Source organism: Trichechus manatus, unplaced genomic scaffold, assembly GCF_000243295.1.
Source record: "Trichechus manatus latirostris isolate Lorelei unplaced genomic scaffold, TriManLat1.0 scaffold00030, whole genome shotgun sequence".
Lineage (NCBI taxonomy): Eukaryota > Metazoa > Chordata > Mammalia > Sirenia > Trichechidae > Trichechus > Trichechus manatus.
In genome coordinates, this window is record NW_004443966.1 from 9,813,982 (window position 1) to 9,827,735 (window position 13,754).

Below are 13,754 nucleotides of genomic sequence, written 5' to 3' on the forward strand. Positions count from 1 at the left end.
GACTCTGAACCCGGGACCCTGCCTTCACACCTGGGACCCTGACTCTGAACCCGGGACCCTGCCTTCACACCTGGGACCCTGCTTCTGCATCTGGGATCCTGCCTCCACACCCAGAATCCCGCCTTCACAGCTGGGACCCTGCCTCTGCACCTAGAATCCTGCCACATTATTTTCCCTCAAACACCTTTGCAATTGGGTCATCCTCCCACTCAAGTCTCCAGCAGATACTCACCCCCGCAGGACAAAGTCAGCTTCCCTGGTCTGGCCCTCACCCACCTCTCTGTACTCCTGCAGTACGGCACTCCCACCCGCAGCCCACCCTAGCTTTGGCCAACCTCCTGCCCCAGAACAGAGGCGCCTCACACCTCAACCCTGCCTCTTCTCTGCCCATTCAAATTCTCCCCATCCGGGACGTGGCGCAAACCTTTCCTCACATCCACACGGCCGCTTGCTGACTAGCTTGGCCTGAAGTGACTCCTCCGCCTGTGAGCACGCTGACAGAGTAGAGCTGCCCCCATGGGATTTCCAAGAAGCAGATGGTGGATTCGAGCCGCCGACCTTTTGGTTAGTAGCGAGCTCTTAACCCCACCAAACTGGGTTTAAGTGGTAGCTTCCAAAAACACAGATGCACTTCACTGAGCACCTACCACACGCCAGGCGTCACACTCAGGATCTCCCCGAATCCTCACAGCACCCCCACCTCTCAGCACTCTCACTTTACACAGGAGGAAAGCGAAGCTCAGAGGCCTGCAACCACTTGCCGCAGTCACAAAGCAAGGAGGTGGACCCTGGCTCCAACCCGGAAGCGTCTGACTCCAAGAGTCCAAGCTGTGCTTTGGGCCATCGCTGCCACTGCGGCCTTTTGTTACTTCAGTCTTGTACTGTTACGTAGCTTTCAGAGATTTCCCTCCTAGTTCTTCCCACCTACGTGATAAACACCTTGTCGGCAGAGCCTGCGTCCTGACGGCTGACCTGTGGCTCATCTGTGAGGGCTCCCGTGTTGGGATGAAAGGGAGCTGCCCCCCAATGATCCTCATGTGGTCTCAGCACCCACCACAGACCTGGGTCACAAACTAGTCTCTGAAAGTGAGCAGTTTTCCAACTGCACCCACGGTCCTGGGGAACAGCAGCTGTGCATCCAAGTACAGCGAAACCTGTTATGTTAGTACAGCGTATCTGTCTGTCTGTCCTATCTTACAGAGTAGTGTCTGGTGGGAGACTGCCAAGGAAATTTCTATCACCCTGGCTGGGGCTTCAAAGTGGCCCACACAGGCTTTGCGTGCCTGAACTAGAATTACCTATATATGTACCTTCGCTTTGTTCCCCTCCCCACAAGAGGTATCCAGAGAAAAGTCAGCAGGCTACAGGCCTGGATCAGCAGGTCTGCCACCTGGGAGAGACCCTCTCAGGTCCACCTGACCCCCACTACTCCTTCTCCTGTGTACTGGGTTCCATGTACGCAAAAGGGTGCACCTGGTCTCAGCACAGGTCTGTCTGGAGCTGGGAAAAGGAGAGACCTTGTCTACCCGACACAGCCTAGCCTTCCCACCCTGGAGACTGACAGACTCCTCTCCCCAGAGGAGCTGAGGTTACCTCCAGTGCCATCTCCCCGGGTGAAGTCTCCGCCTTGGATCATGAAGTCCTTGATCACACGATGGAATCTGCTGTCCTTGTAGCCAAACCCTTTCTAGAAAACGGGATGGGAAGGTGAAGAGTTGGCACGAGACATCAGGCAGACATCAAACAGTCCCAGCAGGAACCCAGCCCACACAACTAGAGACACTACTGCCGGCCAGATTCATCCATCCACATGCTACTCGGCGAGCAGTCACCACGGGCCAGGCACGGGGCACGAAGACCCAGGAAAGGCCGAGACCCACATTCCTCTGCCCTGTAATGTCTCAAACTTTATACAGTTCTATGTCATGTAGTGCCACCTCTTCTGCCTCTCATCTCTTCTAGTCATAAGATCAGATGCAAGAAAACAGACAGAAAAAGGAAACGTCAGAGAAAACACAAACTTGCTTAAATGGGGCACTCGACTTCCCCTGAAACCTGGGAATCTCTGGACTCCTTACTCAGGAGGACACTCAGGTGCAGGGGCCACAAACAGCTTTCACAGATGTTTTCTTTGGTTCTTGCAGTGTCTTAAAGACGTAAAAATTACTCCAAAAAAAAAATCTTGATTTCTGTATTCAGTTAAAAAAAACCCCAGAAGATATGACAATACTGGGTTCCCAGAGCCATGGGGCAACAGTCAGTTGGTACTGAGTCGGGGGTTACTGGCAGAGATGGGCAGTCCAGTTGGCTGTCAACCCTATTTGCCAACCTCACTCCGTCCGCGTTGACTGCCTCTGCTCTAGCCACTTACCTCTCCTGTAGCTAAGGCCAAAAAATTATCCACTGTTTTTGGAACAGTCTTTCCAAAGAGACCGATGACCACCCGGCCTACATCTTCATCTCCAATTCGGAGGTCAAAATACACCTGAGGAAAAAGACCATTTCAAACTTAGCCCCTTTGAAGGGCCTTTGATAGAAGCTACATGGGGATGGGAGACAAAACACAGCTATGTTCTTTTTCTTTCCTGCTTTAGACTGGTGGTTCTCAACGTTTTTGGTGGAGTCAAAAATCTCAGGAGTTAAGGAAAGTTCCAGACCCTTTTCCCCAATGATATGCTTGTTTATGCTCTCCTCAGGCTACAGGGTTGCGATCTTTGCTTCAAACAAATGATGGGCTCAGATTCTAAAAATTAACATTAAAAAATCATAAGGAGAAAGCCCAAGCTCAGCATACAATCTTAAACCACATTTGCTATGCTTTGTAACTGGAAGTGGCTAAAGCGTGGCCTTAAGAGAGAAAGGATTCTGAAGCTGGCAGTCCCCAAAAACATGGTTTTGAAGCGGGCAATGCCGGCCGCAGCTGAGCGTCCCGAGCGCCGACTCCCAGAGTCTGGGCAGGGGTTCGGGTGTCATTCTCGGGTCTCAAAGGGTAGGACGGCTCAGGCGCCACGACGCCGAAGCCGGGCGCCTAGGGAGGGGCTGAGCCAAAGCCAAGGACGCCCAGGCCCGAGCTCGGGGCCCTAAATGTCTTGGAGACCGCTGACCCGCGGCGCCGGAACCCAACTGGCGGAGGAAGGAGGACCCCAAGGGCCTCGCCGGACAGGTGGGGAGGGAGAAGGGAGCCCGGACCTTGACGGTGACTTTGGGCCCCTTCTTCTTCTCATCGGCCACGGAGGGCCCTGGCAGCAGCAGGAAGAAGACGCAGCCCACGATGAGGGCGGCGGCGAAGAGCACCTTCATGTTGCGCTCCGACAGACGCAGCATCCACCGGGAGAAAGGAGTGCGGCGGGGGAGCCGAGGGCCGGAAGAGGGTGGGGACGCCGGGGCTTGGGCCTCGGCGCCGCCACCGAGCAGAAGGCGGGGGGAGAGAGGGGTTCCTCCCGGCCTCCGAGTGGAAGGCTGGCACCGTTTCCCCCCTCGGCGCCGGATGGTAGGTTCCCGGAGGGCGGGGCCCGGCTTGCCGCCCGAGACGCGGCCTTGTGGGTGGCTGCCACGTTATTGCTACCTGATTAGACTCCCAGCTCGCAAACTCCCACCAATAGGAAGGGGAGCAGGGAAAGGCGGTGCCCCTTCAGAGAGCACGATGATTGGGTCTCTGAAGAGACTACAAACCCCAGCATGCGGAGCGGCCAGCCCTGTGGCCCACTCTGCCTTTTTTGAGTGGGAATCTTTTTGCCGGTGGCGGCGGATACTTTACGTAGGAGATCTGTAGGCCTGGACAGTGGGAGAAGACACTTTGTCATTGTTGTACTGGGCCAGTCAAGAATTACTAACCGTTGCCGTCGGGTCGATTCGGACTCATAGCGACCCTATAGGACAGAGTAGAACTGCCCCATAGGATCTCCAAGGAGCGGCCGGTGGATTCGAACTGCTGACCTTTTGGTTAGTAGGGAGCTCTTAACCACACCAAATTGGGCTTAAGTGGTAGCTTCCAAAAACGCAGAGCACTTTTGTACTTACTCAGAGTATGACTTAAAGCAACTCCTTTCTACTTATTTTACACTTCCTTTTTTACTTAGTCCCTGTCACTTCACTAACCCCTTTTCTCTTCCTTCTCCAACCCTACTGTGCTTACTACAAAAAAAAACCCGTTGCCCTCGAGCCGACTCCGACTCATTGCGACCCTATAGCTCTTAACCACTGCACCACCGGAGTTCCGTGCTTACTACAGTATGACTCAGTGCACTTTACTGCGTACTCTGGTTCGTCCTTTCTTTACCTATTTGTATATTTGTATTCCCACGTAGATTCTACATTTTCTGTGAGCAAGAAACAGTGTTGCACTTACTTTGTATACAGCTCCCTCAACACAGCTGCAGGACTAAGTGCTCAACAAATATTGGTTGCATTGGCCTGTGGCTTCCGAAGTCTCCCTTTTCTAGAAAACTTGAGGAAAGTCAGAGACAACTGTCAGGTACACACGCGCGCACACACACACACACACACACACGGTGATGTTCCAGTCCACAACATACATACTTTGGTACTGGGAGTCTTACAAACCCGGAAGAATAAAAATTAACATTCACACCTTCTAAAATTTGGGCCTATGGCATCATTAAACATCTTTCAAATGAATTTTCAAAGACTGACTTTATAGAGATTCCTAGTCTTTGCAGCCCAGAGTGTTGAACTCTGCAGTTTGCGTTCTGTGTATGAGGTGCTGACCTGTGTGAGGCTGCGCGCGGCCACCAGCATCAGCTGGCTTGTCCTTCCCTACCCTGCGATCACTGCAGTGGAGCTCCCGTGGACTGTCTTCTTATCTGAACACAAATGACATTTGTTACTTCCAATTCTTGCACCTCAATCAGGTGGAAGTTTTTCTAGGTAGAATTGTTGCATTAGCAATGACTATCTTCCTAACCACCACCCCACCTGTTTTTTTGTGTCTCCCACCTGCTTACACTCATAGCCACTGTGAAAAAGTTTACCAAACCATGTTTTCAAAGTAACCTCCAGCACATGAGGAGCTAACCCTAAAATGTCATAAAAGCAGCCCCCTCCCCCCTACTTTTGAAGAAAAAATGAGGTTGATAGATAAAATGCTCTCGATGTGAAGTTTTTCTCTCACGATCATCTGTTCTTACTTGCCTACCAGTGAAAACACTGAGTGGTAACAGAAAAAACTGCAACTGGCCAATCATGCTGAGATTGGCAGTTTTGTGGCCATACATGCACTTGTAATTTTATATCACACATCACAGTTATACCTTCTGTCTGCATACATGCTGCTCAGTGGTAGAGAATTATAAAGCTACTATTTCAAAGTGTTCCACAGGGCAGATCCTGACTTCCGGGTGTTCTCCCACCAGAGAACTACAGAGATACAGGCTCTAACACGTGAGTGTTAATGTTCAAATTCTTCCAGGAACATTTAAAGTGACCCACAGGAGAGGGCAATGTTCAACCCAAAGAAATGGAGTGTGAATGGCAAAGGACCAGGAGTTATTTTTGTTCACAAGATTGCCTGAATCACATCAAAGTTAGTGCTGGCTAGAATCCTAGTTACAAACCTGCCAGGGAGACTAAAAACGAACGGACAAACCAATCAGCCAACCAAGCAAATCAACAAGCAGAACTAGCCAAGAAAGGTAAGACATTTTATTTTACATACAAAAAGGGTGCAAACTCAGTCCTTTCCTCCCCAAACTGGGGAAGAGGTATATGTAAGGATCACATCTGTGTTTTCATGGTGCCCTAGGAAATGGGCTGTTCTGAGATAACGTATCAGGACCCATTTTCTCCAGTGAAGGCTACTTCCTCTGCAGAGGAGTCTTTCCTACCGATACACAAACCTCTCTACTGGAGGAACCATTTCAAATACACTTGAAACTGACATTCATGTTCAAAAATACTACAAGTTTCATTTTCACAGCTGAACTCTGCGACCAGTGCCAGGGTTTATGAAGACATTATATATCTAAAACAAAAGGTTAAAACAAACAAAAAAAACCCAAAAGGCATTTAACAATAATCAGACACATCCACACATCAGCTAAAACTGATTCCCACAGCTGATTAATACATTATCTAGTCTTTAAAAATTGCAATCAACACCCCAACATCTCTTTAAAAGTAAAATGGGCAAAGATTAAAGAAACAGACAAAATAATAATAGAATAAATTAGAGCATGTAATATATCCAATGGGAATTGCTGAATCAACATTATTTTCCATTGGGGGTCATAATATTTTTGGTTTCATCTATCTTTTCTGCTGTTACTCTTCTCTTGGCTTGATAAATGGGGCCCATTCCCAGAGCCAGCTTGCTGCTACACTAATTTGAGAAACCCCCTTGTCACTTGTTTACTTCCAAGAATACTCAAGAACACATGGTTCCCCCAGCCTGGGCTTCAAGTCTTTATGGAAGTGAAATGTACAGAGAGCGCACGCGTGCGCGCGCACACACACACCCATCTGTAAATACATTTCCCCTCAAAGAAATGACTCATTCCTGAGACATTCCTAACAGATTAATAAGCCTCCTAAAAAAGGCTTTCAGTGCACGGGCCAGCCTGGGATTTGGTCTGGGGCTCATGGAGAAGCAAACACTGAAAATGTCAAGGTGGGGGCAGTCAGGACAGCTGTCCTCTTGTGTTACTGGGATGACTGCACTGCACCCCCATCTATTATCATGATGACCCTCTGCTCTGAGACCCTGAAGGTGGTGGTGATGGCACCAGAAAGGTGATCGTGAGGGGAGGAAACGAAAATAACTGAAGAAATCCTGTCCACAGAACTGAGGGTTCTTCTTAACATCAAGTTTGATGAATCAAGCTAGAAATATATGGAGTACGTGTTCACTTTTTCCTTCATAAGCTGATCTACAAATACTGGAGTGTGTTTCCTGGTTGCTTTTTGAGGAAATATGTCAACTACTACTGTCTATATCCAGGGAACCTACTTACTATTTTGAATACACTGGAGAAATCTATTCTTTTGCACTCAGTCGCCAGCAAAGGGAATTAAGAAAAACTTAAAATTTAGACTGCTTATTTGAACAGACTTCCAAGATGCCTTACTTGTGGCTAAAACAGTGCTCAAAACTCTACAAACTCCCAAGAAGGGCCATGGTTTCCTCTTCTTTTTCCTACTAAGAAACAAAAACAACACTCTCCTCCCCTGACCCCCGGTAGGGGTGGGGGGGAACCCACCAAAGTAATCCCATTTGTTCTACCAACCCACCATAGGGAAGACTGGGAGCCACTGGCCATCAGCCTCTAGATGGGACTTCCCTGGAGCTCTGGAGAGACTACACAACAATCCTAGAGACAAGTGCCTATTGTCTACATGGCCAATCCCAGTGGAATGCCCAGTTATCCTGACTCCTGGGGGATTCCTGGGATTCATCTGTCCACCACGGGGCAGTGGTGGGGATGGTGGCAGTGGCCTCGCAAGGGCAATGTTGGCTGTATGGCACTGCAAGCTCCCGGTCCAAGAAACTCTAGTCCTAACCTGGCTCGATAGTGGACAGTGTTGTCTGGACAACTCAATGAGAACAGAAACTGATGTAAATGTGAAAATGGAGGAGTTGGCTGGACGCAGGAGGCATGGGACTTAGGAGAGATGCATCAGAAGATCAAGTTCCTTTGAGGAGATGCTTTCTAGGCTGCCATGGAAGAAGTTGTTTTTGAAAAATGTAGGCCATGCTTGCTCATTGGGAGGGAAAAGATTATATCTTCTACATTAAAAAAAAAAAAAAAATTAAGGCTATGATCTTTAGTAACCGCTCTGACATAACACTACCAAACATTGCATATTTCTGGCATTAAAAATGGCTACCAACACTGAATATGTACTACCAGTGTACAGTTCTACGGAACTAAGTTGGAAGTTACTTTAGAGGCAATGGATGCCTCATCTGGCTAATAGGCAGGGGCTGTTTCAACACACTTCAAGCTCAATGAGAATAAACAGGTAATCACCACTCCTACCGGAAACCTCAGAATCCTTGCTGTCTCAGGCAGCCTCTGCATTCCAAAGTAAAATGGACCTTTAAGGGGAGGGTCAAGCAACCTGACTCATACCTTCCTAGACACTGTTCACTCCCAGACGGACCCCAAATAGCAGGGCAATGTTAATTAAGGCAGTCACGAATGCACACTAGCTGCTGGGGGGCTATGCCCACCCTTGTGGAGCATTCTGTGTGAGATATCTGGGCAGCGCCAAGGGGTACAGCAACTAAGCAGCCCTTACATGCTTCCAGTGCAGATACAAACCATACTCCCATCATGAGGGGAGGCCCTTCATGCCTTGGGTGAAATCCTGGTCTGCCTGCCTCAGTCTGCTCAGGGTGCAGTTAACGCCCGAGGAACTGCAGGGCTTGGGAGAACTCCTAGGGTATAGTAGCAAGGGTTTCTTAATTAACAGATGCCGACTTAGCTCTAAGGAGAAACTGCATCAGTCCCAAAGAAAAGATCCTTCGGCATCATGGCCGCGAAATGGAGAATGCTCAAAAACTATGGAGCAAGTAGATTTGGGGAGGAGGTATGGGCAACCCCAAGGATCTGGCTGAGGCGTGTAGCTAAGCAACTGTAAGAATGGGGCTGTGCAGGGATGATGAGCTGCTGGGGATGGAGCTGCTGGCCACATCCCTTCTGGGGTACTCAGCTGCTTTGTGTGTCTTGTGTTTTAAGGAAGATTCTAACAATCTCCCAGGGGTCTGGGACCGCTTTGGAATATCAAGGGCCTTGGAGGATCACTAATCCCTGCATGCTAAAGAGATCTGGCATTCTTCACCTTTGTTATGAAAACAAAATATCTTTTAAGAGATTTGTAGGGGGTAAGAATGGTGCATTAAGGACTCTCCACTGCTTAGGTTCACCTGAAGAGCTAGCCTTTAAAACATTTTAACAACAAAAACCCTGCAAACATAGCTGCAAGGGGGCTTGCCCACAGCCAAGCTGGTCACTGTCTTTTTTTTTTGGTGCGGGGGCGGGGGGACAGGCCAAGGGTGGGGGCAGGGGAGGCACTTAGTGGGGTATGGAGTGCCAGAACACTCCAGGCTTTGCCACTATTTCCTCCTGCCTTCCCTTGAGAGGCAAGGCTTTTTCTATACAGGGATGAGGAGGTTAACGTTTCTGTACAGGAAGTTAAACTGCTGCTCAAATGCCAATTGAGAAACTATTAAGTTTCAGTGATGGGGCCTTAACCACTAGATAATGGCAATGAAGCAAAGCCCCGTATTCAAAGTCCTTGTGGAGAAGGGGCATGACACTGAGTTTCCCTGCCACTCTATATATTTTGTATACAGGAAAATTTCTTTTAAAGAAAAGAAAGATTACAATCATCACATAAGCTAAGCAGGTTTGAAGCCAGTGAAGTGATATTCTCAAGCCAAGGCCCAATGGAACAGGTGAAGCCCAGTAACTCAGATCCATGCTAATGCTGCTAGTTCTGTTCCACAAAAGGTACATCAAGGGACTTGTCAGAAAATTTCAACTACCAGAAAGTATCTCCACACCCTCCAGTCAACAGACAGCCCTACATATCAAGCCAGAAATGGCGATACCTGTGTTCCCCAAACCACCAGACTGTCACCAGCCACTGTCCTCCATGGTTAGTTCTCTCTAGCTCCACTGAAATGTGGAAATGAAAGAGCAAAAGGAGTGTTAGTTTGTCTTTCTTCTTCCAGATACAAGACCTCTTTTCCTAATGCAAATAATCCTTTGTCCTGTCACATCCGGAATGACAAGTCACTGTTTGAATAAGCCACTGAACTCAAATGGGAACCAAGAGAAGAGTAACTCCACCCATTATTGATTTTTCAGGCAGTGAGTGAGGAACCAAGACCTTTTCTGGTAATATGTCATGTGAAAATACCATGGCATGGGCGGGGAGTGTATAGGAGAGCATGTTCTAGATACATGACCGTCTTATCTGGAAGGAGTCTCTGTCCCACTGAGATGATTTCAGACCTTTCATTTTACTCTCCTTTTCCCTGGAATTTTCCAGCACCAACCAATCTTTCCCTCCTGTTCACTGTAGCCCCATGTACTCAGTCCTAATCCCGCCGCTACGGACCTGTTGGGAGATCGTCATGGGCTTGGCTTCTGATAAGGCAGACCAGCCCAAGTGCTGGAACTTAGCTATTAGGGAAGACAGTCCACGTCAAGTTTCTTTTCCTGGCCCTACGATGCCCACCCTGAGGTTCCTCTGGCCGTTGGAAGGCAGGTTCCCGGTCTTCTTCTTTGCCCTCTAGTGGCAATATGGTGGTGGCTGTTTCATCAGTTGGTTTCCCAAGTCACCAGGAAATCACATGGCTATCTAGCTGGAAGTCCCTGGCAGTGGAGAAAACAGATATTTCTGATTTTTTTGTTAAGCCTCTGCTTCTCTGGGATGAGTGTCTTCCAGTCACAGTCTGGCTTGGCCTGGGTCATCCCAAGTGCTTGAGAGCCAAGTTTTCTAAACCGTAGCCTGATTAGGTCAAGATGCTCTGGTAGGGACATACTTCGGCAGCTGAGAAGATGAATGAAAATTCAAGTATATGTTTCCTCGCCAACCTGAGTGCAACAGCTCAGAATGGCACAGGGTTTGGCTTCTTTTCTTCTGGGTGCTGCATATCAAAAATCTTTCCATTGAGAATGTCCTCTGGACCCATATTCTCTCTGAATGGCTTAGGTGGCCCCATCCCCCTCGAGACAGAAAAAGTAAAACCCCAATATAACCAGACACAATATGCATCTGTCATGTTTTCTGTTTATAAAAAAAAAAAAAAACTAAAAGTGCAATAAAGTCAGGTTTGTTTGTTTTCTTCCTTTGCTCAGACCAATTTGCATTGTCCTACTACCGTCTGGAGAACAAAGTTCGCTTGTCAAGAAAGCTAAGAACACAAATGCGCGGGGACAGTAGACTGCAGACTTCTCACAGCTTGTGTCCTACAGTGTAACTTCACAGGAGGGGGAGGAGGGAACTGTACCCCATGAACAGCTGGGGACGGAGGCTGCACAGGCACAGAGGAGGAGGAGGCCATACTGCCAGACACAGCTGGTAGGTGGAGAAGGGTCTTCTCCAGCCTAGGTCTGTCATCTTCCTCCTACCTTCTTGGCCACACCCCCAGCCTCTAGAGCTCCTTCAGCAGACAAGCTTTTGTTCACTAGCTTTTATGCTGAACAGAGTTGAGGGTGGGCAAGAACCAGGAGCAAACTAAGGGGTGGGGGAAGACACTAGTAGTCCTTGAGTTTTTGTGAATGACACCTTCACTGTAAACAATGGGAAGGAGAGTCAACCAGGCAGCCCCAAGGGCAGGCAGTGGAGGAGCAGCAGCTCTGGGACCTGCTCAGAGCCTCAGGCAGACAGGGATGGCCACTGACCCACTGGGCCCTGGCTGCCCACACTGGCTCCTTCTGGGGTATCTGTTTTCTTCTTTTTGGTTTGGATCTCTACCCTCCCCCACAGAGGAGTTCCTTCCAATGAGAAATGGCAGGAGCTCCAGGTGCAATCAAGTCAGAGTCCCCACGGCCTGAGGACTCCTAGGAGGCACGGGTCACTTGTGGCGCTGAGCAGTCTTCTTCCTTTTCCTCTTAAAGAAACAGCAGCACCTGGAGCACAAGGAACATCACAGTGAGCGCCGTGGGGCCTGCAGCTTCCAGCAGACCTCTGCCTGGTTCTATTGCCTGCAAGGGGTGGGAGTTTCCCCTTGGCACCCACCCACAGGGCCGCCCACCATCTACAGTGAGCACACTGAAGGCAGTGGGCAGTGTCTGCCGGGAAAGCCAAAGGAAACAGCTGCTTCATCTCCTGAAGCTCCCCAACCCAATCACCAAACGCTCAGGCTAGGCAGGGCCAAAACAGGCATTTCTGGAAGGAGGATGAAGATTTATTTCCTACTCTGACACCCAACCCAGATGCCCTCATCAAGTCTAGGGGTCCTCAGGGCTGCAAGAACAACAGTCAGCGCTGTCCACCCCTTGATACGGAGGGCAAATTTATTTAGTGCAATTCCATGGCCAGCGGGTAGGGAGGCTACACTAAGGCAAACAAATCCCATGAAAGCAAGATGTTTGGAACTCTGGGAGGAGCTCACAATCCTACCAATGAAGGACCAAGGATTCCTTCCCCACCCCCACCCCGCTACCTGGAGGAGAACAAGAGAAACCCTGACGCCAACAGAACTGTGAGCCCAGGTCTCCTGACTGAGATCAGCACAGCCCATCTTCATTTGAAGGGGATCAACCCACACCCAGGAGTGATCATGAGGAAGCTCTCTGGTTGCAGGGTACCCGCCCCCCAACCCAGCTTCCTGAGACTGCTGCTGTCAAGCCAGACTGGGCTGAAGAACTGGTCCTGTTTAGGGTGGAGGCTGGGGCCTGCACTCTTCATTCGCCCTCCAGGGCTGCCTCCTGGGGGAGAGCCACAGCTCTGGCACGTCCCTTGGCCAGAGTCCTATTCTCCTCCTCACTCCTGTCTTTGGAATAGACAGCATCACTCTTGCTCAGGCAGCGATGAGCCCAGAAGGGGGTGATGAGGGCTGTAGCATGGGTGGTGCAAAAGACATGTCCTTTCCAGGAAGCTGACACATGGGAAATGAATAGGGGAGGGCCAGAGGTGGCAGATGAGTCAAAGACGCCAATGATAGAGGGGAGTAAAGTTTGAGGTATAACTCAGACTTCTGGGACCCTTGAAAGAAAAGCTTTTCTGAGGAAACTATCTTTGAGTCTCCTAGGCTCATCCTGCCAGGTTTAATACCAGGGATATTCATATGGAAATAAACACCTGTTGCTTACTTCGTAAGAACTTAGAAGTTTGAAATACTGTTTAGACCCACATTAAACTATACAATGACTTCCCTTCAGGCGAGCTGTGAGAATTAACGCCTTCTTACAAACATGTCATAACCTGATGTGCAGTGCTGACTTTACCTGCCTGGAGGAAGTGCAAGAAGCTATGGTTTAGAGGAGCTAGAAGGTTTTAAATTTGGAGCCCTTAGATTAACTGTCTTCTAGTGACTACAGCAGTAGAGAAGCTTTTAACGATCCTACCCATGAGGAAGCAGGCCCCACAATGTGCTCTTCAGCTCTTTGGTTTCTGTGGTGACAACTAGCACAGGATCTGCTAAGCTGGGTCAGGCCCTAGACTAAGCCCAGTAACTGATTCCACAGAGACAGGCCTACTCTCGGAAGAGAATTAAGATAGGTGATGAACCTATCTTGTGTCATAAGTTCCCTTCCAGTTGATTCTTTGATTGTTTAGATGACCCGAGTTCTTAACATGCTAGATTCAGAGTTGGTCCAGTCTCCCTACTCACAAGCCAGCAAGTTCTCTTCCACCAGGCCTCTGAGCCATTAGCTTTTTCACACTGCTCTCCTACTATGTCCTGGATGCTCCCCCTTTAGCTACTCCCTTGCTGTGTTCCCCTTCTTTCCCATACTTGCACAGTCTTCCTTGGCTCTAATACCTACAGTACCCATGAAGTCGTCCTTGACTGGTTCTGTCCACAGTGATGTCTCGTCCCCTCAGCCTGTCCAGGAACAAAAACTTAAGTGTCCTGGAGAACTACTTATTCTTTCATGTGTATATTTTATCTTCCCCAACTAGAGGGTGCCTGTTATGGATTGAATTGTGTCCCCCAAAAATGTGTGTCAACTTGGCTAGGCCATGATTCCCAGTATTGTGTGGTTGTCCACCATTTTGTGATCTGATAATCCTATGTGTTGTAAATCCTAACCTCTATGATGTTAATGAGGCAGGATTAG

At 49.0% G+C, this 13,754-nt stretch overlaps 2 protein-coding genes across 2 annotated transcripts in view; both read right to left on the bottom strand.

Moving 5' to 3' along the window:
- Nucleotides 1-3,346, bottom strand: part of PPIB (peptidylprolyl isomerase B) — a 7,047-nt gene extending 3,701 nt beyond the window's left edge. Inside the window, exons 1-3 of the mRNA XM_004374653.3 lie at nt 3,190-3,346; nt 2,372-2,485; nt 1,594-1,687 (exon numbers count right to left, since the gene is read on the bottom strand). Of these exons, the coding sequence (XP_004374710.1) occupies nt 1,594-1,687; nt 2,372-2,485; nt 3,190-3,324 (343 nt within the window). The 5' untranslated portion in view covers nt 3,325-3,346. The remainder of the gene's footprint in view (nt 1-1,593; nt 1,688-2,371; nt 2,486-3,189) is intronic.
- Nucleotides 3,347-11,105: 7,759 nt separating this feature from the next.
- The window catches only part of CSNK1G1 (casein kinase 1 gamma 1), a 117,301-nt gene continuing 114,652 nt past the window's right edge, over nt 11,106-13,754 (bottom strand). The window contains exon 13 of the mRNA XM_023729714.1: nt 11,106-11,600. Within this exon, the coding sequence (XP_023585482.1) occupies nt 11,546-11,600 (55 nt within the window). The 3' untranslated portion in view covers nt 11,106-11,545. The remainder of the gene's footprint in view (nt 11,601-13,754) is intronic.